We start from the raw sequence: 27,023 nt of genomic DNA on the forward strand, positions 1-27,023 counted from the left end.
GAGGGTCAGACTTGATGATCTGCTCAGGTCCCTTCTGGCCCTACTAACTATGAAACTATATCTCTGAAATTAATCTAGAAGTTACTGTCAAAAGCACAGTTGTATACTTTTGGAGTCTGGCACATAAATAATGTGAAACTTATGCTCAACCCTCTACACTGAGTTCCAGCTCACTTTGAATACAATTCAAAATGCTGATGTTAATCTTTAAAACCCTAATGGTCTAGATCAGTGGTGCACAACCTTTTGCCTCATGGGCCTGATGAGTGGCTTTTGGGACCAACGCTGCTGCCCCCTCCCTACTTGCCAGGATTGGGTCCCAGGTGCTCCCTCTCTCCCCCTGTACACTAGGATTGGGCCCTGGGGCCCCAACAAAAATTGGACCCTGGGGCCTGCCACAACTCCTGTCTAGTCCTGCGTACTGGGACTGGATCCAGTGTGCTAGGCCCAGGGCTCCCCAGCGGTGCAAACATGTGATAGCAGGAGTGCTGGTATCGCCCCCTCCACTTTCAAATTCTGGAGCCATGGGGATTCCTGTGGGTAGGATGACATGGTGCTCTGGGCTGGATCTGGCCTGTGGGCCAGAGGTTGAGAAACCCTAGTTTAGATGATGTTTGCTGATGAACTGTGTCTGCCCAGGTATTTGGATCACACTGAGCAGTCTTTCACCCTACACAGCATTGTGATAGTTCAAATTCTGTGGTATGTTCTTACTGTCCTGGTATTTGGTTAATATTTGTTTTGGCAAATGAGGCTGCTCTGGCTTGGAGAGCTTTGACAGTTATTTTAATTAGTATTTATTGGGGCCAGGACAATAAATACTGGGATGTGGACAGCATCGAGAGGGTCCAGAGGAGGGCCACTTGCATAATCAGGGGCAGCAGGGCAGGCCCTACGAGGAGAGGGTAAGGGACCTGTTCAGCCTTCACAAGAGAAGGCTGAGAGGGGATCTAGTGGCAGTCTATAAACTTACCAGGGGGAGCAGAGGGGAATGGGTGAGACCCTCTTTCCCTGAGAGCCTTCCGGAGTAACAAGGAATAACAGCCACAAGCTGATTGAGAGTAGGGTCACGCTAGACATCAGGAGGCACTACTTCACAGTCAGGGCAGCCAGGATCTGCAACCAGCTACCAAGGGAAGTGGTGTTGGCTCCTACCTTAGGGGTCTTTAAAAGGAGGCTTGATTACTACCTAGCTGGGGTCATATGAGCTTAACTTAGTGGTGGTCATATGAGCCCAGTATTCATTCCATGGCAAGGGGTCAGACTTGATGATCTGCTCAGGTCCTCTCCAACCCTACATCTATAAATAAATGTATTTTTACTGTTTATATACCAGCACTTAAGATACTACAGCTTAAATGCTAGAAAAAAAAAATCAAATACTGAAAACAGGTTATTCAAAGATTCTAAGAACAAGTATTCAAAGAGTAAATCTGACAGCATTACCTGGTGCAGCACCTTTCAATAGCAGGGAATTTTTCTGGCCATGGTGACAGGTATTTGAACTCTGTATCTCTGTCATGCCAGTACATTAGGCACCCACTGTGTGTATTTCTTCGCCTCTCCTCTTCCGTTAGGTATTTGTTGCAAGATTCCATGGCTTGTAGCAATCGTTTCTAAATTAAAGATTTCATTTGTTCAAAATAATTAAATGTGAAATGGTACATAGGAAAGAGTGAAAGCAAAACAAAAACATTCTTGATTGTCCTGCCCATTCTTCTTAAAATCTCACTTTACTATTTAAGGTAAGAATTTTTATGCCTTCTTACTTTAGACATTTATCTCCAAGGCAGGTGGATAAAATACACTGCTTGGCTATCGTAACCAGTATGTAAGCGCTGCCCTGATTTCTTTCCTGCCTCCCCGGTCCAAAATAAAACAAAATGATTAGGTGGAGTCTTTCCTAGATACAGGCATTCAGAACAAATTTACCATAATATAAACAGTATTTCATTTTCTCCCAATTACATTAATGAAAAAATACCTCAATTTCTTCTGGATCAGCTGTTGGCAATGTTTTTTAGCAGACAGATGGAATTAACTAGCTCAGGCCTGAGGCAAGCTGGAGCTAAGACCTAGCTGCCACTGCCACTTCTCTTAACCACTGCATAGGTAAAACCCCCACAAAAGCCCCTAGCTCCACAGGCTGCATCCACTGGCTCCGTAGGCCACAGGTTTCTAACTCTTGTCCTAGATAACTAACATTACCAGTTCTGTGAGTTTCATAGCTTGTAAATGATGGCAAAAGCAACAGCATTATACCTGGCTGGGAGTCCTTTGCATAATACCTCCTCCCTCATACCCATGAGAAGTTGCAACCACTGAAAGCCACATTAAGAACTGTGTAAAATAAAATGCCATTGGGCTGATGAGTCCACCTGAGTAGCTCCCAGTGCAGGATCTGAGATTTTATGACCCAGATTCTATGGCCTCTTCCTCATTTTTTTCCCCTGAATATTATGCTTAATTTTAATTTAATGTAGCCTGAGTCTATATCGCCTATTGCTATACATTCAAAGAGAAAGTGATAATTTTAGACCCTTTTTTCTCATACTTAACAGAAACAATTTGAACCAAACTAAAACTTGAAGGGTTTCCCTTTAAAGTCGTTCATCCATAAATACTTTTCTCATCTAGAGATTTTTATGCATATGTAACTTTTGTCCAAACTGCTTCTCTGATATATTGTAATAAGACAAAATTAAAGACATTTCTGGGAAAAATGTTATACTTGAACTAGGGAAAACCAATTTTGCAAGTTTAATTTATAATTCCTCTTGGCTAGAGTTAATGGTACTTCTGGAAACTAACAACAGCTTCTTGTCTTTTGTATTTTATTCTTTAATCTTAACTTCAAATTTCCAGGCAACAAATATAATATTTTGTAATGTTCTAATCACATACGAATGTAAATATATCTATTTAAAATCTTATCTGTAACTGAGAATCAAAAGACTTATCTGGATGATTTGTTTGCCAAATCTTTCACATAATCTGTTGTCAAAGTACTCACTTCCTCAATAAATGGAATTAACACCACAGCTTCCCATTCTTGCTGTTTTCCATTTAAGTCCGTTTTAAAATCTGGTGGATAGTATTCTATAATTGGAGAGTCTTCACTAGTCATCAAGTGCTAGGAAATGAGAAAAAAAGTGACAGAAGAGTACGGTAAAGCTGTAATTTCACAGACAATTTAAGATTCACCCTAAGATGATATAATATCTGAACCACAGTGTCAGATCAAATTAAACATTGTATGGAAATTAAATAATTATATCACTTATTTGTTTATTATTTGTATTACAATAATTAGTACATTTTTACTCTCCAAAAGTCATATCACTTGAAATAAAATTTCAGGGTCAGTCTGACAGCAGGAACAGGACAGACAGAAAAAAAGTTCCTTCGTTTAAATATAGACTCATAGTAAAGTGAAAATCAGCTTCATATGCCACAAATGTATAAAGTCTACCTGGTAGCATTTAGGTAGCAGATCTTTACTAGCTGCTGGAAGTACTGCAAGAAGTTGTTCAAACGGCATGAAAGGTTTTCCTAACTCAAACTGGATTTTGAGTTTACTGATGTTGCGAATATCTGATAGGTAAGGTGCATAATGATAAGGATAATACCTAAGGAAGAAAAAACAAAGTTATTTGAGTTTATTTCAGTGTCACAATATACACAATACAGAACATTACTTTTAGTGTTAGAGGTGCACTGATATATTGGTCCGATATTGTATCGGTACCGATAAAAAGAAAACTAACTGTATTTGAAAACGGCTTTTTTTGCCTGATATGGTCAATAATTTGTCTGATAAATGCCCTGTGCATGCATGCAACTAGAGCGTAGCACGTAGCTGGCGAGGAGCACAGCATGGCTACTCAGACAGCTGTGTCCAGCTTATAAGTCTGTTGTGATGGAAGGGCAGGGAGGAGGAAAGGGACATGGGAGGTGGGTCAGATCAAGGCCTCTGCAGTCAGGGATGGAGTGGGGCAGGCAGACGCTGCCCAGCTGAGTTGAAGCGTGAGATAGAGCCACAGCTTGTCTGGGACACACGGGGAGGGGCGTAGTGGTTCCCACCATTGCATGCATACCAGGAGGGCATGGGGGGGCATATACCCCTGGATCTGTGTGAGGGGCAGGACAGGCTGCTGCTGTGGGCTGGGACTGGGGGCTACACTACGCTCTTCCCAGGGCTTGTGCTTGTGATAGGCAGCAGCACTGGGAGAGGGGATTAGGAGCCTATGGCTGCAGCTCGCCTCCCCATTCCCAGCACCGCTGCTGCCCTGGCCCAGCCCCAGCCAGGAAGAGCTTGGCACAGCCACGGCCCCAGCCTGCAGCAGCAATCCTCCCCATGCAGATCCAGGGGCACATGCCCCCCATGCCCTCATGATGTGCTTGCAGCAGTGGGAGCCGCCCCCATTTCCTGCCCCACCCCAGATGAGCCGCAGCTCCATCCCATGACCCACCCCGCCCTGCCCTAGCCCTGCCCCCTCCATCAACGCAAGGGCCTACATCAGCCTCCACCATGCCCCTTCCCTTCCCCCACCCCTCCCATCACAACAGACTTACCAGCCGGACACTGCTCTTCAAGCTGCTGGGTGGCGTATCCGAAATCAGAATGGTATTGGCTGATATGCCTTCTTAAAAATCTGCTATCGGTATTGGCCCAAAAAATCTCTAACAGTACACCCCTATTTAGTGCTGCGACATACAGTACAGAACCAAACAAAAACTATATTAAGTAATGACAATATATAGCAAAGTTCACACAGTCTCAACATATAAGTCAGGATTGCTTATAACAACATCCACTCTCTTACCAGCTCCATGATTGAACCCCATGGTAGTAATAATGCAAAATCCACTGTATTGCCTGAACGTAACATTCAGCCTGATCAGCCAGAAAGTCACTTAAAACAGAAAGAAAAATTAGGCATTATGCTTTTTTCTTCCATGGTACTTTTCACCTGTGTTTACTGTTCACCAGCACACTGAGATTCAAGGTACAATTTCTTGGAAAAACCATGCACCACACAGTCCACTTGGGCCACTCTCAGAATTTGGATCATAGGGAAGTAGGGCTGGAAGGGACTTCATATGGGCATTTAGACCAGCTCCTTGCTCAAGGCAGGACTGCCCCTCACTAAACCAACCCAGCCAAGTGTCTGTTCAACCTACTCCTGAGAACTTCTAAGGACAGGGATTCAATAAATTCTTTAGGTAGCCTGTTTCAGTGATTGACCACCCTCATAGCAAGACATTTCTTCCTAATCTCCAACAAAGTTCCTCTGCTGCAGCTTGAGACCACTGCTTTAAGTTCTGTCCTCTATGGCCACAGAGAAAAGCACACCTCCATTTTCTCTATAATGACCCTTCAGATATTTGAAAACTGCTATCAAATCCTGCCTCAGCCTTCTCTTCTCCAGAGTAAATAATCCTACTTCTTTCAGTCTTTCCTTATAACTCTTGCTTCCTAGACCTCTAATCATTTTTGTGGTTCTTCTTCCTTAGACTCCTTCTAATCTGTCCACATCCTTATTGAAGTACGGGGCCCAGTATTGCAGATGAGACCTCATCAATAATCAACAGAGCTGAAGAATCACTTCCTTTGATTTTCAAGGGATGCTCTTATTAATACAAACTAGTATGCTGTTGGCTTTTTTTTCAACAAGAGCACACTCTTGGGTAATGTTCAGTTTATGGTCCACTGTAACCCCCTGCCCAGTCCTTCTCTAAGGAGTATCAATAAATCTTCCTTCTGGTACAGGAGGACTTATCACAACACACTTCCTTCTCCTTATGTTAATCAGAAGCACCACCACTAGTTATAACACCAAGGGATCCCTCCCTAGAGCATGGCCAAGTGCGTTACCTTTGTTTTCTTGCACTTACTCTGAAACTATGTCGACACCCATTTTAGTCATATAGTAAGTTCTCTTGTATTGCCTAAACTCAGTCTCGAACAGGTCATCATCTTCTGGTTCATCTTCTAATACTTCTGAAACTAAGCCAAGAAAGAGTTGGATTAACATTAATTATTGTATCAAAACAAGAAGATTCCAGCTCATTAAGGCTAAATACAGACAGTTAGGGGGAGGTTAAATTTGCTGCCTGATTCAAATCAGGCTGCCAATATCAGGTATTGGCTGCCAATATCAGGTAAGTAAGGATGGGGGATTACTGAGGAGGGTTGGGGGTCCAGCAGGCAGGAGGAGAGAGAGGGAGGAAAGGCACGTCCTGTGAAGGGTGTGGGGGCGGGGGGAACATGACACACACGACAGGCACCACTGGCAGGTGAGGTGGGACCCTCTCTGTAAACCTACACTCATCGCTCCCCACACTGGGACTTGCCTGCTCAGCTCTGACAGCAGTAAATGCTGATAAAAGCAGCTGCACCCAGAATGGCTTGTGGGATGGAGGCTGAGAGGGCTGGTTGGTGGGGGGGGGGATGGGGGGAGGGCAAAAACCAGACCAGCAAAGGGGTGGGGGGGAGAAAAGAGCAGCCCTAGGGCTGGGGAAAGTTGACAAAAGTTCCATGTATTGGTTTGACATAAATTGAATAGGTTTGATACTACATAGTTCCAGGTTTATCTTAAACTAAGTTCTGCAATTTTTAGACAGGTTTGTGTGCATGGAACTCCTGTACAGTTACAGGTTTAAACTGGTTGCTGATCACTGAGATTGGGTCGGTAAGTATAAGGTCAGCACTGGGCAAGCCAAGTTTAAATTGGGCAGCCATTTTTAACCTGATTTAACCTCCCCAAATGTCTGCACTTAGGCTGTGCTGATATTGGTACTGCAACTATATTAATGAATTATACAGCTGAAGAGAAACCTTCCTCTTTTCCTGTAGAGAAGAAACATTAAACTATATACCAATGAGTCCCAAAATGTACTAGTTTGTGTGTCTGAATATGGTGCTACAATTTAAAGGATGCGCAATCTGTTGCTTACAAGAGCAGAACAAAACAGGATAAACACTGTTAGAATATTGTGCAAGGACCTGCTATTTTGTATACCTTAAATTTGCACACAAATAAAGCCTTAGTAAAAATTTCTATGATTCCTAATTCACTGTTTCATAACAAGTCCCAATACATCTTGCATTAGAAGTAAAAATGTATCCTACATAGGTGCTCTGGATAGATTTTAAAAAGCAACACCTACAAACACTGAGCCCATGAATTTGTCCAAACTCACTAAATATAAATTACAATCCAAAACATTAATTATACTTTTAACTTGTATTTAATTCACCTGCTTAACCATTCACATAGTTCTTCCAAAAATTTGTACAGATCAGCAGAGTTGTGCTGTGAGGCAATGCTATGTGCTGTTGCCAGGCTTGTTTACTTTCAAGAGGCTTAGGCCTAAACTGTGAAAAATCCGGCCAAGGAACAAAGGCCCCCAGAAGGCTCTGCCTAAGTGAACATAGAATGAACCTTCGCAGATGCAACAGCCTGGCCAGCAAAGCAAAAAGCAAGCCAGTCATGTGTTTAATTAGGCACAATCAAACAGAACACAAAGCCTAGAAAGAAACACTATAAAAGGAAGAATCATAAATCAAATATTCCAAATACTAGGTACTGTAGCTTCATCTTAAAATAATTAAAAGTACTAACTGCTGTAATCAAATGTTTTGAATTTTTACTATAAAAGATGTATTTTTGTTGAAATGCTTAAATAAGTTGTAAAAACAAATCATCCTTGTCAAACCATAAAATAAAATCAAGAGGTAACAGACCAACGTTAACAGCATTCCACAAAGGAAAGGGAAAGGAGATAAGGAATCTCCTTGCTTTCCCAAGGATGCAAGTCTCAAATAATAAATACCTTCCAAGTCTCCAAAAATCTAGTTAAATCTGGTTCTGAATGTTTCAGTTAAACAGAAACAAAAACAAACAAAAAAAATCAAATAAAAACAAGCAGAGATCATTCATTAGAATATCGGGACTAGCCATTCTAAAAATACTGGGCATAGGCTGGAGGGAAATTCGGGCTTCTACTTCTGGACTTCTCCAAGGCTCAGCAAACCAACTAAAGTCCTCAGCAGAACAGAGAAGTCTGGCCAACGGACCTGTTTTCCACCCTGAATCTGAGGCTATGTAAGCACTGTCTTCACTGAATTAAATATATCTTTGCTATTGCATACCTTAATAAAGCTTTTCAGTTGTAACTGGAGTTGGTCTCACTGTATCAATCTCACTCTCAGCCACAGTTAAAATTAAGTGTAATACTGCTGTATGCACACAGAAGACTACTTTACACTTACTTTTACAAGTACCTGTGATGACATCCTCAGTTTTTTCTAAAGCAGCCAAACATATGGAGTTTTCCTGAGCCTATTAAAATTACAAATTTGTACTTGAGATAAAGAAATATGAACACATATATTGCCATGTAAGTCAATATTTTACATGCAATGTCAAACAGCTAAAATAAACATACTGAAGTAAACCCAACTGTTAAGTCTTAAAACAATCTTAAGAATTGCATTTCTTTCTCTACAACTACTTGGCACAACCCCCTCCTCTCCTTCCAAACTTATAAACACATGAGTCCTTAAAAAAAGAACTATTGGGGGAAAAAAAGACTTTTAGAAATCATTTAATTAAATATGTCTGAAAAAATGGTAATCCACCATTAAATGTTTTATGTATTTCATAAGGGCATTTTTCTAATGTTCAGCAACATTTTTTAACAGAGTTCAAAAACTGAAGTGAAAAGTGGAGAGACGGAAGCAACTCTCTTTGTAGGGGTCATAGAACCATCATCACCCTATGTTCTATTTTTTTTCCCCATTTATGGTACTCATCCTAGTTTTCCGTGTCATGAGCCCTACCTCTAGTCTGGGCATTTGTGTCATGTCCTACATGTTTTTTTGAGTTTGTTTTACTGATATGGCAAGTGTAGTCTCTACATATAGGAATCATCAAACTGGGTCATCCTTATTGTTCTTTCATTTATATGCATTGTAGTGTTTGATATAATGTAGTTTTGATATACCTTTATATTATAGCCAAAACTGTCTTAGAAGAGTAGTGATTAACTTAAGTGTTCTTCACCTATGCACTCTCTGAAGTGGGTAATCACTGAGAATTAACATATGACATGAGATGTTTACTCAGCTTCCTTGTTAATATCCGAAAGACGCATCTTCTGGTGGTAACCTAATAATTTATGTTCCATAGTACTTGATGGGAAGACTCCCTCAGCAATCCCTCAACTCTTGTTTTTCTGTCATTTCTGATTCCAGGAAAACTCAAAAATAAAAACTAAGTTCAAACATTAAGACAACCATACAAATGCTATAACTATACACTTCAATGAGTTGAGGACAGTTTTTCTACATTAAAACCACCAACCTTCTGTTTCTTTTGCTTACTGTTTCTTGCTTCTTCTGCTGCAACTCCAGCTGCCTCATTGAGATATTTATTGCCTACTTTGCTTTCAAACCATTTTAGGTCTACAAAGACTTCACTGAAGTGTTCACGATCAAACTGTGTAAAGATTAAAGTAAACTTCAAAGACTTATTTTAAAGGCAGTGGCTATCATATTTCTGAATAAAGGAAGAAAATTATGGAATAGAAAATACAAACCAGTTTTATCATCTTTAAGAGTTACAGATAACTCCATATGTAATCTAATGCATCTGTTGATTCGAGAGCTATGGACAGTCCAACAGTTTAACACACCACCTCTTCTTATAGACAGACAGATCATTCAGACCAGAAACTTACTATTTTTTTAAAATTTCAGCAAGTTTTAAGAAAATTGGATGATATTCTGATCAAATTATCCAGCCTACTACAAATGGATATAAAATTATGGCATACCATTGTTCTCAAGTAAGGTACTAACACACAAATGTGTATATAATTTCTAAAGTTCATCCCAGTTTCAATATCAGAAGGTAGAAGTAGTAGCTGACACTGTTTTTTTCCAGTTAAGGTTCACCAGCAGATTGTGGCTTTTGTAACCTCTGGAATGGATTACTACAAGTTACTATAATGAGGTTGTCCATGAAAAACCACTGGGAAAGAATTAGGTGCAGACTGTCCCCATGAGAACCTAACATTTAAATGCTTTCTACACTGAATCATGATTTGGTTTTAGCTGCAATACAAAGTACTGGATACAATCTAAAGTCAATTACTTAAATTTCCGATTCTTCCCCCAAAATCTGTTAGGACAATAAGATTAGATAGCAATTGTCTGGATCTTGAGACAAAATTACAACTGGAATTACAAATCTCATTACCTACTCCATCTCATATTTCCTCAGAGCTACATTATGGTAGATTTTAGACACACTATATGGTGTGCTTACTGTGGAAGACTTTAGGGACATTTTATATAAGAACTGAGGAACAGATAATCATTGGGCATAAATTGTTACAGGAAAGATTCTCAGCTTGTGCCAAATGTCAGAGCTCCACAACAATCTTTTACATGGCAGGAAAGCAATTCCATGTATGAATTCGGTGGAGCTTTTGTTCACAAAATAAGAACCTGAATATCTGTGAAAACTAGAGATGCACTGATAGAGAATTATTGGGCCAGTACCAATGGCCTATTTTTAATAAGTCATATTGGCTGATACCAACCCTATTCTGACATGCAGATGGGCAGCCTGAAGAGCAGTGTCTGACTGGTAAGTCTGTTGTGGGGGAAGGGGCAGATCAAGGCCCCCACAGTGAGGGAGGTAGTGGGGCTGAGGCAGGGACAGGCACTGCACACAGCTGGGGTGGAGCATAAGATGGAGCCACGAGCAGCTCATTCAGGGGCATGGGGAGGAGGTGGCAACTCCCACTGCTGCATGCACCCTGGGAGGGCACGGGCCCCTGAATCTGCTCATGTGGTGAGGGTGGGCTGTCACTGTGGACTAGGGCCAGAGCGGTGCCGAGTTCTTCCCAGCAGGGGGCTGGGCCAGGGTTGTGCTCAGGATGGGTGGTGGCAGTGCTGGGAGGGGGTTACAAGTGGGACTGCAACCACCCAAAAATTTGCTGTAGCCGCACCCCGCCCCCCCAGTTCCCAGCACTGCCAATACCCACCCAAAGCACAGCCTGGCCCAGCCCCCTACCGGGAAGAGCCTGGCACTGCCCCTGCCCCAGCTTACAGAGGCAGCCCACCCTGCCCTGTGTGCAGATCCAGGGGCACACCCCCCTCATGTCCTCCCAGGGTGCATGCAGCGGCAGAAGCCACTCTCGCCCCCTCCGGAAGAGCCATTTGCAGATCCATCTTGCGCTCTGCCCTGGCTGAGTAGCGCCTGCCCCTGCCCCACTCCCTCCTTCACTGCTGGGGCTTCGATCTATCCCCCATGCCCTTTCCCTCACAACAGACTTATCAGCCGGAACCAGCTTCTCTCCATGCTGCCGGACTGCACTTCTGGCTACCTGCATGCTGTGCTGCAGCTGTGTCCATACACAGGGCATTTATCAGTGGCATTAGCCACCACATTAGCCCAAAAAAAGGTCAATTTTTCTTAGATCTGTGTCAATCCAATATGGGACTAATGTACTGGTACATCTCTAGTGAAAACTGTATTCTAATTGGGGTTTTTTCCCCAACTGTAATGTTCCCAGAAGGTATGGTGATTGGCAACTCTATAATGTATAGATAATACAAATAAAATATTACTTACATCTGACAATTTTGTAAGATATTTCTGAAAGCGTTTTAAGTTTAGATGCCCATTTTCATTGATGTAACCTATTGGGATAAAAATCAAATATTCATTTTAACGTTCTAAACTCACTAAACTCACTTGAAGTCTCAGAAAACTCTTCCATGTCCCCCACTAGTCCAGCCAGTTTTCTCCACCCTCCATCCTGAGAATTCTGTTATACCTTTTCTATCTCTGTAATAGCTGGAAAACATTAGAACTCAAATAATTCATCCAACACAGTTAGGATATAGTACCTTCCACGTAAATTTCATATATTTACTAGCACTTTATTAATCCTATATGCTGAATAAGATACAGCTTATGGAGAGGCTTCATCCAGGGAGAGCCCCCTGAAAAAATAAAATGTAGCTCTCGCCTTATATCTTATTATTACAAGATTACCCATCAGTAATAAAACTGATTTATGACAAAGCATTTTGTGGTAAGTGAGAAGTTTTGTTAGCTCTAAATTTTTCAGTAAGGAAGTAAAAAGAAACATCCATGTTATGCTCCTTCCTTTCACTTACCTAGATGTTAATTATTAATGCTAGACCTGTAAAAGCAAAGCCTAATTCTTTGTAAAAGTGCTAAAATCTAAGTAATGAGTTAAAAAGAAATCAACGAAGACCACACTTCAGTAAAGACTAAGAAACACTACTATAACACTGGCAGGAAAACTGAGGCAACACTTCAGTTTAACTTTGCCTTCTATTTATTTTCCGAAACCATAAGCATTTATCTAAGTACTTTCCTAAACTACTTACCCCCAAGTTCTGGCAAAATAGCCATATAAGTTCTATAAAGCAGAGGCAGTGCATCGTGATTAATATGTAAATGAGGTAGATGAGGGATAAAGTCATTGCCTACAAGAAATCCCATTAGAATCCAATCATCTATTATCCTTTCAATGTTAAATTCAAAGGAAATCTTGTCCTGAAGAAGATGATAGGAAAGATAAAAAGATTTTATGATCAAGCTTGCATACAAATGTTTGCTATATCTTTTGCTTATAGCTCCATTAATGCTTACTTTGACTGGTGAAAACTCATAGTCAATATATTCTCTCATTAATGACAAGTGTAGTAAGTGAAACGTAGTTTCTTCTGGTGCACATGCTCTGTAAGTGAGTCAAAACAGGAAGTCAACTATCTATAAACACTTGATGTGTATATATAGTAATGTTTCACATTTCTTCAAAAATAAACACTCATCTGTTGCTGAAGAAGTCAAGTCTTAACTATTGGTTAGACATGATATCTGTCTTCATTTGTTTACAAAGAATCTGTTTTTAATACCCGATTTCCCCTTATCAGTTACTAAGAAAGTGTTCCAAGCACAGTCTGAGAGCAAGTCAATGCAGCAGTTAAACCTGTGACTGCAGCTTGTATACACATACCTTTAAAATAGATAAATAGTGCCCAGGTAGACAGCAACACAACTACAGCAACACAAGATAGATAGGTAGATAGATAGATAGAGATATTTATTAAGTATGTAGTCAAAAAACTGATGTGATAACTTTTCAGTAGGAATATACTCTACTGCAAGTGTGTCAAACTCAACCCACCCCTCTGGCCAGACTGTATCCAGACTGCAGGGTGCAAGCAGTGGGGCAAGTAGCACTGTCAGCACAGATGTCACTTAGCCCTCTGTCACCAATGGCCATCCCCAATGGGACTCTGCAGCTCTGAAGTCTATGGCAGTCACCGTCAGCTATTTGCCTTGTCCCCAAATTACCAGGCCCACTAGGAGCCCAAGGGTCAGAGACAACGGCTCTGTGAACGAGATCCAGCCCCTGGGGCCCTGTTTGACAACCCTGCTTTACTGGTTTAAGCACAGATACTATAACTGGTAATTCACTGACCTCTCTGTGGATTTGGCCAAGTCAGTATAATTTCTCTCTCAACCGCTTTCAAATTAAATGTGGATGGTAATTATGCAGGTTATAGTGCTGTTAAGATTAACCAGCTAATATTAGTGAAAGGCTATAACTTGTATTAATTGAGATTTTCAAATGAAACCCAACATGATGGTAAGAGTAACAAACTAAGCACTATGTTCCACCTAAATTCTACGTTAAAGGGAACTGAAAGGGGTTGAATGATGCTTAGAGTCTCATCCTGTCTACTTACACTGGGTACACTTAATTCTGGAGTTAACAACTGAGAATTCTTCTAGGTACAAGCAAATTCATTTAGGGTACCTTCTGGCCTTCATTTTGACACTTACCTCAGAAGTTGAACTCCCATGGTCAAATAACTACCTTAGCCAAAAGATTGCTGGGGCAGATTTTAATTGGTGCTTTCAATTAAAATTTTAATGTTTGACTTGTTTCATCTATAAATATTTGTGCGTATTTAGGATGGAAAGCAACTGGATATTTTAACGGAAGCCTAAACAATAATTCATTAGAGAGTCTTCTAAATCATGAGCAATTATTTCCAGATTTTTCAGCAGGGCAAGCAGAGAAAATGGGCTCTGGAAAAGCAAAGAACTTGTCAAGGTAAGCCATTTTTTACCTTAAGGAACACAGTACCAGTAACACTTTTGGGCCTGAAATTTCATTTTACCTAATCCAGAAAGGAACTGAGTAAATCTCTTAATAATTGGGTCCAAAGCAGTCAGAAAGTTTCTTGCATTTGTTAATTATTTAAATGTGGACAAGAGAACCTTTCTTTCTTTTCAGTTTTAAGTTTATATGCTTAAAACAATACTCTTATAGTTTAATATACTAACAACATAAACTAATCATGTTAGGTCTGTCCCATCCAAGCGAAAAATGTTCAAAGGTGTAACAAAACTATAACACTGCAGGAAAATATATGTTGTCTGCCCACCTAGACGACAGAAGCATATCAGCAATAACTATGTATGAATCTAGGTGCTTATGATTGCTCTTATTATCATATTATCCAACAACTTGCCTGTATATAAAATGATGTTTTCTCATTTTTTTCTTACTTCCACAAAGGACACTTACAGCTTATTTAACTTGGAACACTGGCCAAAGTATTTCAGAATAAGATATACCACAATGGTTCTCTATGTGAACTTTTTTTTTCTGGAACAAGTGCCGATTATAAAACTACAGATGACAATAAAGTCAGAATAAAAGGTGTCCAAGCAGGGAGCCGTTTTGGAACGTATACTGGGAAGCATTTTATTTTGCTATAATTATTCTGGACAGTTTCACCATATAGGCTCCAGACAGCTCATTGGGCTGCTACTGTTTTCCATAAAACAAACGACTCTGAGGGTTTGCCTACATGGGGAAGCTGAGCAGAATAGCTATTACAGACCCAGATATGCCATAAGAATTATTCCAAGATAGCATCCTGTATGGATTCCCTTATTCTGGGATAAAAGTGATTATATCCCAAATAACTAAGATGTGAACTGGAGTTTGGATTGGGAATCCAAACAGGGTGCTAATCTTGGAATAATTCATGTGGCATATCTGGATCTGTAACAGTTATTCTGGTCAGCTTCCCCATGTAGGTAAACCCTACAAAGCGTTTATGTCTGTTTAAGTGAGTAAACTGAGGAAAATATGAATGCAATTATGGAAAACAGTAGCAGCCTAATGAACTGGCTGGCTTTTGGCATAGAGAGATATACATCCTGGTATAATATAGGTTTTAAGATCTTCAGCCAGTTGAGACAATGTTGGTTTCCACATATAGCATGCATCAACTTATTTACTGATTCAAACCCCATTTTATAAAAAATGAAAAAAGTGAGAATAACTAAACAGGCAGTAGATGTAAGGACATATTCTAAGCAAACCCGATCTTTTAGATTTTTTTTCACCCTTTGAAATGGAGAAAGGTTTTAAAATGCCATTTACCTCTGAGATTTTTTGCCACCAAACCTGACCTCTTCTCTTAAGAGAGAGAAATGTGCCTCATGACTTGTTAATCCAAGCATAATCTGTTGAAACAAGATATTACATTAAAAAAAAATGTTATTATTCAAGATGTGACCATTGCCTGGAAGTGTCCATTCTCTGTTGGTCCTTTTCACTGTGAATTTTTCATTTGACATAAAACCAAAGTTATTAATTTATTTAATAATGTTTGATAGTTATTTCTATCCACAAAACATGAAATAGATGCCCAAATTACTGGCATAACAACATTTTGTTATTCTAAATATATTATTTTAATTACACATACCAAGTCAGCATCTAAGCCATAAAGACAGTGTCTCGTGTTTGGATCATGATCAGGCTTTGTTTTCTCTGATCTGATAAATTCCATAATTTTATGTTCTCCTTCACCTGGAGTCTAAATGCAAAGACCAAACAAATCAGTAAACACTAATCTGCAAAATACAGACTTATTTTTAAAAATCATTAATCTAAACAAAATAACCTCATGGCCTGATAAGTAGACAGTTACGCCTTGCCAGGATTTGTCTGTGGAAATCTTCATATTTACAAAATACTTCAGATGTTCGTGCAACCTCGCCATGAAATCAGTGCCTAGTAACAAAAATCTAAAAGTTAACTTTCCAACATTTTAACATTCAAATCTCCAATTATAATTAATGCCTATGGCGGGGAAGTTACAAATAGAATACCAAAAAATTGTTTTTGAGTGAAGAAGAGTATTGATTTCTGAAGTTTTCAAGAGGGTTTTTAAACAATAATTTTGTGTGAAACTTAAAAATGCCCAAGTGATTTAGGAATATAAATCCTATTGAAAGACATCTAGACTTGTGTTCCTAACATACGTGAGGCTTTCATAACTCTCACCTTTAATTTCAACTGAAGCCAAAATAACATGAAGGATAAAATATATCAGGTATACAAAATGAAAGAAGGAAACAATCGTTGATTACAGGCATCTATCAAAGCACTTTACCTTAAAGTAATAAGCAAGTTCTCTTACCTGGTGTAATACAGTTTGAGTCAAATCTGGCTTCTGTTGGGAGAGTTTCTCCTTTATCTAAAGCCTTTTTAATTTTGTCCTCTGCCTCTTTTGCTGACCTAAATAAATGCATTGTATTTTTATTTAAATGTTTCCATGTATTTTGCTTTAAAACATTTCAGCTTTTTTTTCTAACCTTTTTCTCCCCTTTTTCCCCACACTCCTGAGCATTTTCTCTCATTCCTTGTTCTAACCTGTGTCTCAGTCTCCCCAGCTGTCCCAGCAATTGGTTGTTGGTTCTTCTTAAGTGTCTCCCAATGGCCCCTAAGTATTAAACACTAAGATTCTAACTGTACTTATCATATGCAATTTGGATGCATACTATATAGTAAATTTAGTAAACTAGTAACATTTAGCCAATGTTATGAGGGATTGGGGGCCCTTAGCCCCCAGTCCTCTGCCTTTTTTCTCCCTCTACACTGGCTGTTACATGCTCTAACATAAAGTCATTTCAAGCAAGAAGCACAAAAATACTTGCAGATGTTCACAAAATATTTTAATGTGCTGAACTTAAACCCCCCTCAATACTGATTTTAAAGATTGATCCTAAAATGGTACTTACCATTATTTATATAAAAACTAATGATAATACATAAAGAAGGATATCTTTAAACTACATATTTTACACCTATTTCAACTTGAATAAAAGGTAAATCATGATAAATATCTTGACAAGAAAAGAAAAAAATTATTTCACCTAAAACGTCTCCCACGCTGCTGGTTCATTTTTGCTCTTGGAGCCACTCCATCGACTGCCATAAAGAAAACCTTTCTTGGCTTAATAATACGAAATAATACTTCCAAGTAGTGAAAAATATCAGCAAAGATCTTATCATCTGAAATTCTGAAGTGAACATCATCATCATTAGGGTGTGAACACTGATGGATGATACCGTTCATGTCCAGGTACAAGTTGTCAAATTCTGGAATCTAGGAAAAAGAAGTCTTATTTAGTATTGTTACGCTGGAGACAGATTGTGGTCACCAGGCACAGACGTAATGAAACTGATGGGGTTCTAGCATCCCCAATTCATAATAAATGGAACAATGAAATGCCCTTTTATTGGGTAAAAATGGAAGCCCCTGGTATAGGCCAAAATGGCAGAGCCTAAACATGAACTGAACAATCAGGGAAGAGTTTACTGGGGAATACGTCACAAAAATGGCTGAGACATTGACTCACTGCAGGTTTGTGTATTTTTGTGTCAGAATGAAGAACCAACTAGAAAAATTAGCAGGTAGCAATAAAGGCAAGAAGGGTGCAACTCAAAGAGAGCTGAGACGGAGTTCTTTGGGGACGAGGACTTGCTGGAAAATGAAGATTTGAAAATCCCGAGGAAGAAAACTACCTGGCATTTCTTCCTATCATGTTCAAAGAAACAGAATGGTGTAACTCCTTGTGAATAAAGAAAGACTGCACCAAAGGAATACTTGACTCCTACAAACAAACCACCAAGGCCCTGACAACTGGCTAACTGTTCAGACCAAGTAACATCAATACCATTGCATTTTGTTCAAAAGACAGCATACATACTCAAGAACAGCTTGTCAGACAATCTATACCCATTCTCTGCATGCTCCTGCTTGATCTACTAGTATTCCTTTAAAAAAAAAAAATCCTCCTGTAGTAGCGTGCTTCCTGAACTGTTGTTCTTCTCACATTGTTGAAATAATTTCTAAGGGTACATAGGTTTGTATCTATAATGCATAATTTTAGATATGGGATGCATGGAAGAGAGAAAGAAATAGATTCAGAACTGGGATTTAATAAATCTAGTCTTCTGTTGTTCTGTTATGTTGTTCAGTATAATAAAATACTGCTGATGCACATGGCTCTACATAACTATTTTTGCACTCCTCTTGTAACAGTATTTAGCCTTTTCAATAAAGTATGCCATCTCATGGCATGTGAATAAACAGCATGCCCAAACCACCTCTCATTCACACATACACCAAGTTTTCAATATCAAGAGGATAGTGTGCTGCGATAAGAGGACTCAACAGCAATCTACTTTCCCCACTCATATGGAAGGCAAGCAAATGACATTTTTTGCACATGAAGAGTCATGTTACAGTAGTGTTTCAAATTATGCACATTTTACCTAAAAGCTCCCCTTTCTCCTCTATTTTTTCCTGTGACAAGAAGAAGAACGAAGAACAATTTGTAACCCACAAGCAATTTGTAACTCTCAAAAATGTTTCTTGTTTAGTAGTTGATTATTTTGACAAGCATTTTACATTATTTTAATATTCTTATTGTAATAGAATAGAATTCTTACATAAGAGTTGTGAAAAATAAACAGTTACTATACACAGGACTAATGAGCTTTCAAAGTTTAACAATTATTTAATGAAAAAATTCAAGAATTATTTAATAATTTTTTTTTTTAACCTAGTTCTAACAGTTCCTCACTTTCACACAGAATAGGTTAGTTAATGCCTTTTAACAGCATACTTTCAAGGTCCTGTTGAAGCTAGAATCTAAAAAGTATGCTTTAGCATGTTTTACTTAGTACACTCTAACACTGTTCTAGAAGTCTAGCACAGAGACAAGAAAGTATGCATTTTCAACACTACTAGGTCCAATTAAGTTCTAGATCAGTGATTCTCAACCACTGTGCCATGAGATACTTTTAAAGGTATCATAAAGTGCCATGCAATACTAGATAAGCACACACCTACACACAATTTACAAAATAAACCTAGACATTTCAAACGGGAGTCTATAGTGTTGAAACCATTTTGATGTGTTGTGGTCTTTTTGAGTTCTTTGCAACAAGAGAACTCTGCTGTTATTTTCTGTAGACAAGAAACATGTGAAAACTATCAAGTGGCATTTTCTAAGGGGGATCTCGAATAAAAAAAAATTGAGACCGCTGGTCTAGATCTCAACTGACACTTTCTCTAACAACATGCATTTCACTTTCCTGTTTCAAAGTGCTTACGGTACAGTCCAGCACACAAAAAAGCCTAATTATAGACAAGCTGTACTTCTGCTACAGTCAAGGTTGAGTAGTGTTTTCTGTTTAAAAGCAAGTATTCTAAATAACATGAGAATCTACTATGCACAGGCTTAAAGGTACAGAAGGTACAGCATTAAAGGCACAAATTTGGAGTCATTTGAGCAAAAGGTTAAGATAGAGGCTACCTAAACAAACAGCACTTTGGTTCTTATCCCATTCCATGCAAATCTGTGGCTAAAAATGTGTCTCCCATCATCACCGAACAATGGCTTGCATTTACTTTAACTGAAGCCAGTTGCCCCCTGCTTCAGACAAGCAGCACTGAAATTAGTATAGCCCTACACGTCAGCTTGTGCTAACTACAGATCTGAACACAAGCAAGAGTAGCTTTATATTAATGGACAGAGTTTTCTGACAGTCTGGTACACAGTGATCAGTGAATGGTGCACTGATGCATTTCACACTATTGGCACAGCCTCTGCATATGTTCGAAGTTCTGCCCCACTATCAAAACTCTTACAATAAACAATATTTTGAAGTGCTCTAAAATCCACATGCAAATAGAGGGAAGATGAAAGGACAGCAAAATCATATCTCCTGGTATGATCAACAGAAAAACAAGGTAATAAGTCATGTGTTCAAGGGAGTTGCAATACACAGCCTTATGACATAAGCTGTTTCATAAGCTTTTGTTTGGTGCAGAGTGAAGGAATGGAGGGTAATGGCAAACTGAAGGGTTACTTAAGGCATATTAAAGCAGTGCAGGGGGGCACATGTAGGTTGGATCTGGAGGTACAGTGAAGGAAAGGGGAACACAGGAAGGGGAAAAAGATAAGAGGGGAAAGTAGGGGCAGGTAGGTGGAACAGTGGGAGAACTAAGGATTTCTCCTCCTCCTGTGTGACAATCAGGATCACAGCAAGCTGCCTCATCTCTCTGCCTCTCTTCCCCCATACATGAGTGGGGATAATTGCACTTCTGGTGGAAACGGGAACACAAACTGAGGAAAGGAACAGTTTACACAGCTCAGAGTTATTGCTGCAGATTGTACTAATCTCAGTACAGACACGTGAATGGTTGAAACAAAGTAGAGCTGGGAAGCTCCAACTTAATAAACTGCAAATTGTTTTTTGGAACTGTGTCATGTTTAGTCCTACTCTGACAGAGGCAAAAGAACCACTGCAATTCTGACATGGTTTCAAATGTCACAATTTAGACTTCGTATTCAGCTAGCTCATCTGCCCAACTGCCTTCCTGCACTTCACTTCATTCCCTCATAACAGGCAACACCAACTCCCTGTTTGGTCCCTGGTATGTGAGACCCTGCAGGAGAAGCTTCAGCAGCGAGAGCTGCTCTTACTCCCTAAGGTATAGACTAGGGGTCAGGAAGGGGCAGACAGTGGAGAAGGGCACAGCAGGGTTAGGACCTGCTATCACTACCCTTAAGTGGCACCAGTTAGATCAATGATTCTCACCATCTTTAACCTCAAGACCCTCCCCCGTCCCCCACCATATCTTTTTAAAATTTAGAACTGTCTCATTGATTTTCAACTAGGGTGCTACAAAATTCAGAAAAGTTATGGAAGGGTAACTTGAAGCTAAAAAAGGTCGAGAACTACTGGTATAAAGATTATTTTTTAGCATTACATCTCAGCACAGGTACAATTTCCTCTGGCAAGGGAACAGAATATAACACCCCCCCTTTTTGGGTATAAGAGAAAAGTGTGCCACCAATTTTAATCCCGAAAAAAGTGTCCCCCAGGTATCAAAAGTTTGGGAACAATGGCCTATGGATGCTTTCTGAGACAATTCCTTCCCACTCAATACCCTGGAGGCCACTGCCATGAGCCTGCTGAAAATGTCTATGGCAAAAAGACACCTTTGTGTACTTTGGTGGACATAATCCACAAAATCACTACTGAACCGAGGTATTCTTGATCCTTCATATTATATGTGTACCTCCCGTTATAGTACTACAACAGCTTTGCTAAACTGCTTCAGTTAACCTCTTCATCACCCCTTATAGCTACACCCAATACAATGAAGGCACTGAAAGTACGTGGATATAAACAATGGAATTCAGAACTCTGGCCCATGACCTAAAAGAATATACCACTATTTTTAAGAATACTTATTGTGATATTCCCCATTCCTTAACAATTCCCAGTGACCCTTACCAGTTCCAACATGCAGAATGAAGGTTACATTGTAGTTTTTCGTTTTCATGGATATAAATGTAGCCACTTCCCAGATATAGGAAGGGCAATAGGCATAACTGTGCTAGGTGAAGGCTTTGGGCATTCAGTGGAAACCTTTGCTGCTCCTTAATGAATCAAGTTTTGCCCATGTAGGGCAAAAATAGCAGAAAATACCGGCTACAACATTTTATGCTATATCAGGACAGTTCTTAAAACAGAATTTTAAAACAGTTATCTACTTGTGTTGCTACTTGTGGAAACAAACATCTAACATTAATAAAAAATATTTTAAGATATCCTTTCAAGTAAAGGACTCAGACTAAAGCTGAGTAATCATTTTGAGAAGCATATTTCTTTCTTTCTACACTGGCTTGCTAAATAAAGTACGTGAGAAACTATTTTGAGAATTACATATTCAACAGGGAGGAGCTTAATTACTAAAATTTACTGAACCATAGCAATTAAAGGCCTTGTGTATAAACTTGCACTGTTTTAGTTAATTCAGTAGGAACTCTTCTCTGAGTACTAATTCCAATTTCATTTAAATTTGTAACAAATCAGTAACTAAAGCCAAACTAAAATAAGACCAGGTCTACACTTAAAAGTTCTCTCAACACAGGTAGGTCATTTAGGGCTATTTTTGGGGGTTTTTTTTACAAATCTGTCCTCAGTGGCTCTACTGTATATGGAGTTTTATTGACAAAGGTGCTTTTGTTGGTATAGGTTTTTTTTGTTTGCTGAATTCAAATAAGCTATACCTGGGGGGGAAAAAAACAACCAAAAATTTTTTTTAGCCTGAATAGCTGTGTCTTACACTAGGAGAGTCTGGTTGCAACCTATCCCCTCCTCCCCGCCTTTTAAAGTATGGTACTATTTAAAAACAACAACAACAAACTATGTCATGCTCCTGTTTCATCCTCTCAACTCCAGTTATTCTGAAGACTATGCTTTTTTTGTCCTACTGATTAGGATAGGGGCCAGAAACCTTTTTATAAGTCCAGGTCAGAACAACCTGGCTCTGGCCCAGTGCAGGCTGGGTGACTTCAGTGGCAAGTCAGCAACAGAGTACTGGGAGAAGCACTGGTGGTAAAGGCACAACTCCCAACTGCCTCACTGCCACTTTTACCTGGCTACTACTACTGCCCATCTTCCTAGCTACCTGGCTCCAGCATGGGTACTGAAATCACTCACCTGTGTCATAACAGAGCTAGAAGGGCAAGGAAAAGCAGCAGCAGTGCAGGCACTGCTGGAAGCTGCCTGGCCCCAGCGCAACTTCTTGCTACCCGCCCCTGATATGGGCACAGGCAAAGACCTCCAGCTCCCCACACCACATGCAATGGCTCTGCTGTTTGGCTCTGGCCTGCAGGCTGTATGTTGCTGATCTGGATCAGGGGAGAAAGTTTATGGTTTCATTTTTCCTTTATTTCGCATTATTTTTTCAGCTACTAAAACAAACCAGCTCATGTGCAAGGGACAAGGGGATGACATGAGGTTGCAAAACCTACACTTCTCCATTACAGTGACATTCACCTTGACGGTAATACTTTGTGGAGCCCAGTTCCTATTAGATTCTGAGATTAAAGTTTCACAGACATTTACTGAATTAGAAAATATATTTCTTATATATGCTGATGCTATTCTATTTGGCCAAAGATAATTTTTTGCTGAATAAAAATATACAGTCAGAAGTATATTAAAGAGTTAACAGTAAATTTTACCGCACAGAAGAAAAAATGAAAGGACTTAAATGCAAAAGTATTAAATGTTTGCATGAACTTAAGAAAAAATAATTATAAAATGTGTGTGCCGCATCTGCAACCAAAACTATGCAACATCTATTTGGCGCTTAAGAAGAAAGTGAAAGCATTTGCAGAAAGTGAAACACAAACAAAAACTAAACTTGTTAGCTTTCCAGCTGAGCTGTGCGCCAAATAAGTAAATGGGATCCAAAACAATTCTGACAGTTTCAGATACTGGACACAGTTCACCAGGGGTGGACGATATTTACTCAAATCCAAGGGAGGTTTTTCCTCTCCATAGAAAACCTCATCTTGGGTAGCTACTCCAGCTCTGGCTCCAGGGGGAAGAAGGGCAGGCAGTGAGGGGGGCAAGTGGCTGGGGGCAGAGGGGCAGGTGGCAGCAGGAAGCATGATAAAAACAAGTAGTGGGGCAAAATGCGGCCCACCAGGCCATTCTATCTGGCCCATGGGGCCCCTAAAAAAATTAGAAAATTAATATTTATCTGCTCCTGGCTGCTTATCATGTGGCCCTCGATGGCTTGCCAAAACTCAGTAAGTGGCCCTCCACCCAAAATAATTGTGCGATCCTGCGCCAGAAAGTACAAGCAATGGAGTGGTAGGCAGTGGCAAGGTGTGGGAGTCAGGCCACCTGTCCCCTGCCACAATGGGGAGGGGGGGACGGGGACGACAACAACCCAAATTTAAGCCGATCCTCCAATAATTAGATGCTATCCATGGAAAACGGTAACAAATTTATGACTTTCCATGTATCAAATCTAATTATTAGAAGGTCATTTTAAATTCAAAGTCATGTTGGATTCAGATGAAAACAGTAATTTCCAACCTGTGACCCCTTTTAACTGTGCAATGATTTAAAAGAAGTATAATGCCTGTCAAACCATAGGCTTTCAGGGTGCTCCTATCTAATTACCTGACTGGGGGTGGAGTCTGGTCGGTCCTGAGTATGTCTGAAACTCTCAGTCAGGTCTGTCTGCTTACACCCAAGCAACCTGGCCACAGTTTCTCAAAGGGTTCTTTCAAATTTACCTAGTGCAAACCTCTCCCCCATCCATCCTCCTCCTTCAAAGTTACTACGCCTTGTTTAAAAACAGAGAAGCAAGGAGCATATTTCTGGTAATATCTTTTCTTGGACCAACCATGTAGTTGGGAGAGATGGCAGGGCAGAGCCGCAGCTCACCAGGGACCAGTTCTGTCCACAAGGTGCAGGCAACCCTGGCGTGGGAGCTAAACTGGGAGAGATGCTAGAGGAGCTTTGGGCAGCAGGGCCCTTCCCCAGGCCTGGGAAGGAAGCAGCTCCAGACTCGGGCGAATTGCAGATAAACAAGGGCTGGTGCCCAACCTGGGCCAGGTGCGAGGAGGCAGTCCCTGCCTGGGGAGGCAGAAGGGCGCCAGTCAGGAACCGAGAAGCAGTTGGCAGCTGCCCAGGACAGGGAGCAGTCACCTGGGTCCACCCCGTGCAGCCTTCCCCGTTGTTGCCTGCCCCCGCCAGGGACCCCCGGAGCCCCTTCAGAGGCCGGCAACAAAACCTTGCGGCTCCACCGGGCCGGGCCGGGCCGGGAACCTCGGGCCCCGCACACTTCTGCTGCTTGCCCGGGCTCCGGCTCCAGCCTCCCCGTCCGCTCCCCCTGGCGCCGCCGGGCTCGGAGCCACCTGTTGTGCCCCGGCAGGAGGCGGCCCGCGCCCCGCTCACCTGATGCTCCTTGAGCACTTGGCTGAGGCACGGGTAGCGCTCCGAGATCCACCGGTAGAACTTTGGCACCCCCATGGCCGCCACCGCCGCGGGCTTCCGTCCGTCAGGCCGCCCTCGGCCCCTTCCGGCGCGCCGCGCTGACAGCCGAGCCGGCCTGGGCCGCGTCGGGTGCAGGGCCCCTGCGCCACACACACGCGCGCGGGCGGAGCGGTCGCCTGGCGGGGCTCGGGCGCCCCCTGTGGCCGGGGGGGCGCAGGCCCGGCTCAAGCAGGCAGCTGCAGGGGTGCCCGCTCCCAGTCCAGACGCGGGGAGGACGGGGCTAGGTGACACCCGGTTGCACCCGCTCCAGCCGCGGCGTTGGCGCAATGAAGGCAGCCTCCTCCCCGCCCGAGCGCGAGCGCGGCGGTGTAGTGTAGAAAGGACGAAGCCGGAGGGGGAGGCTTCGAGCATAGAAAGAAGCCAGAGAAAGGAGAGGAGGTGGCAGCACAGGTATTTCGAGGAAGGAGTCAGGAAGGGTGTGCGTACTTCTAAGTGCAAGTCCAAATCTTAAATTTGCAATTTGTTTGGCCGCCCCAAGAACTCGAGAACGTTTTCAGTTCAGTGGAGTTAGGTACAGGTCTGTCTAACACATGGGCGACATGGGGGAAAGGGACAGAGAGATGCAGCCCCCGAGATTGGCCACTGCTGCCTTCTACTGCCAGTCACTGCAGGAGTTGTTCATAGTCTTGACACATCTTATGTGCCCTACTGGACAACAATACGTCTGTCGGTATCCATAGAGGACCCAGCATTAAATTTAAAAACACATATTAAATACTAGCCAATTGCCCATCAGGAATGGCAGGCAGGGGCTGCAGGTGGGGACAGAGGCCTGAGTCCAGCTCTGCTCCACACCTTCAGGGGCAGGCCTGCTCCCCCTTTCCCCCACTTTCGTGCAGGGCCAACCCTGCCCCCCGCCACCCTTGTGGAGCCGGGTCCAACCCTCTCCCCACCTTACCACTGTTGCTGGGCCAGGTACATCCCCCATACCCTCCGTTTTGGGACCAGCCTGCCCGCCCCCCCCCGCCTCCTTGCTTCTTTTGGGTTGGCACTGGGCTTGCCCACCCACTGTTTCAGGACCGAGCCAGGCCTGGTGTGCCCCCCAACTTCCTGCTGCCATTTCACGGCCAGACCCACTCCTCCCATCCCCCTGCATCAGCCTGGGTCTGCTGCTCCTCACCCCCTGCCACTGTGGCAGACCAGCTTCTCCCCGGCTTCTAGGCCCGCTCCTCGTCTCCCATGTCAGCCCATGTCAGGAGGGAGCAGTGTGGGATAGAGGGGGAGAGGCCAGCAGCCCGCTTCCATATTCGCTGCCTGCAGGGAGCAGAGTGGTGGGGGCTGGCCTCACCCCCCTTGCAGCATCCCAAGCCTGCTCCCCCCCACACCACCACCTCCAAGGAGCAAATACTTCAGCATCCATTTTAAGGTCTTCTCAATTTAAAGAAACCTCTAGTTTAGTTTTTCAGGATAATAATGACAAAAGTTGTGCACTATATATCATAGGCAATGTATAAGGGGGGCACGGGAGGGCATGTGCCCCCCTGACAGCACTGGTATCCCACTTAACAGTGAGCACTTTGGCTGGAAGGGGGATACAAAGGGTGCTAGTTCTCCCCCCACTAAATTAGCTTCACTGGCAGCACTTCCACCACTGCCGTGCTGCTGGCTCGCTCAGCAACTGGCCACTGGGGGACCCCCCTCCCCCATGCTATATATATATAGCATGGGCTTAAAGAAGATATATGTTAGGGTATTAGGAAGAAGCATGG

The 27,023-nt window shown here is 41.8% G+C and overlaps 1 protein-coding gene across 4 annotated transcripts in view; it reads right to left on the reverse strand.

Annotated features, from left to right (window-relative positions):
* XRN1 (5'-3' exoribonuclease 1) overlaps nt 1–25,395 on the reverse strand; it is a 59,527-nt gene extending 34,132 nt beyond the window's left edge. For all 4 annotated transcript variants that reach the window (XM_090051891.1, XM_090051892.1, XM_090051890.1 and 1 more), the window contains exons 1-16: nt 25,216–25,395; nt 17,304–17,536; nt 16,568–16,665; nt 16,049–16,158; nt 15,851–15,961; nt 15,523–15,605; nt 12,705–12,792; nt 12,440–12,608; nt 11,652–11,719; nt 9,372–9,506; nt 8,279–8,348; nt 5,899–6,010; nt 4,827–4,916; nt 3,473–3,629; nt 3,014–3,133; nt 1,447–1,616 (exon numbers count right to left, since the gene is read on the reverse strand). In XM_090051891.1, coding sequence (XP_089908017.1) covers nt 1,447–1,616; nt 3,014–3,133; nt 3,473–3,629; nt 4,827–4,916; nt 5,899–6,010; nt 8,279–8,348; nt 9,372–9,506; nt 11,652–11,719; nt 12,440–12,608; nt 12,705–12,792; nt 15,523–15,605; nt 15,851–15,961; nt 16,049–16,158; nt 16,568–16,665; nt 17,304–17,536; nt 25,216–25,290 — 1,889 coding nt within the window. In that variant the 5' untranslated portion in view covers nt 25,291–25,395. The remainder of the gene's footprint in view (nt 1–1,446; nt 1,617–3,013; nt 3,134–3,472; nt 3,630–4,826; nt 4,917–5,898; nt 6,011–8,278; nt 8,349–9,371; nt 9,507–11,651; nt 11,720–12,439; nt 12,609–12,704; nt 12,793–15,522; nt 15,606–15,850; nt 15,962–16,048; nt 16,159–16,567; nt 16,666–17,303; nt 17,537–25,215) is intronic.
* Between the last annotated feature and the right edge of the window lie 1,628 nt (nt 25,396–27,023).

This window comes from Crocodylus siamensis, chromosome 6 (assembly GCF_052110815.1).
Source record: "Crocodylus siamensis isolate JL-2025a chromosome 6, ASM5211081v1, whole genome shotgun sequence".
Lineage (NCBI taxonomy): Eukaryota > Metazoa > Chordata > Crocodylia > Crocodylidae > Crocodylus > Crocodylus siamensis.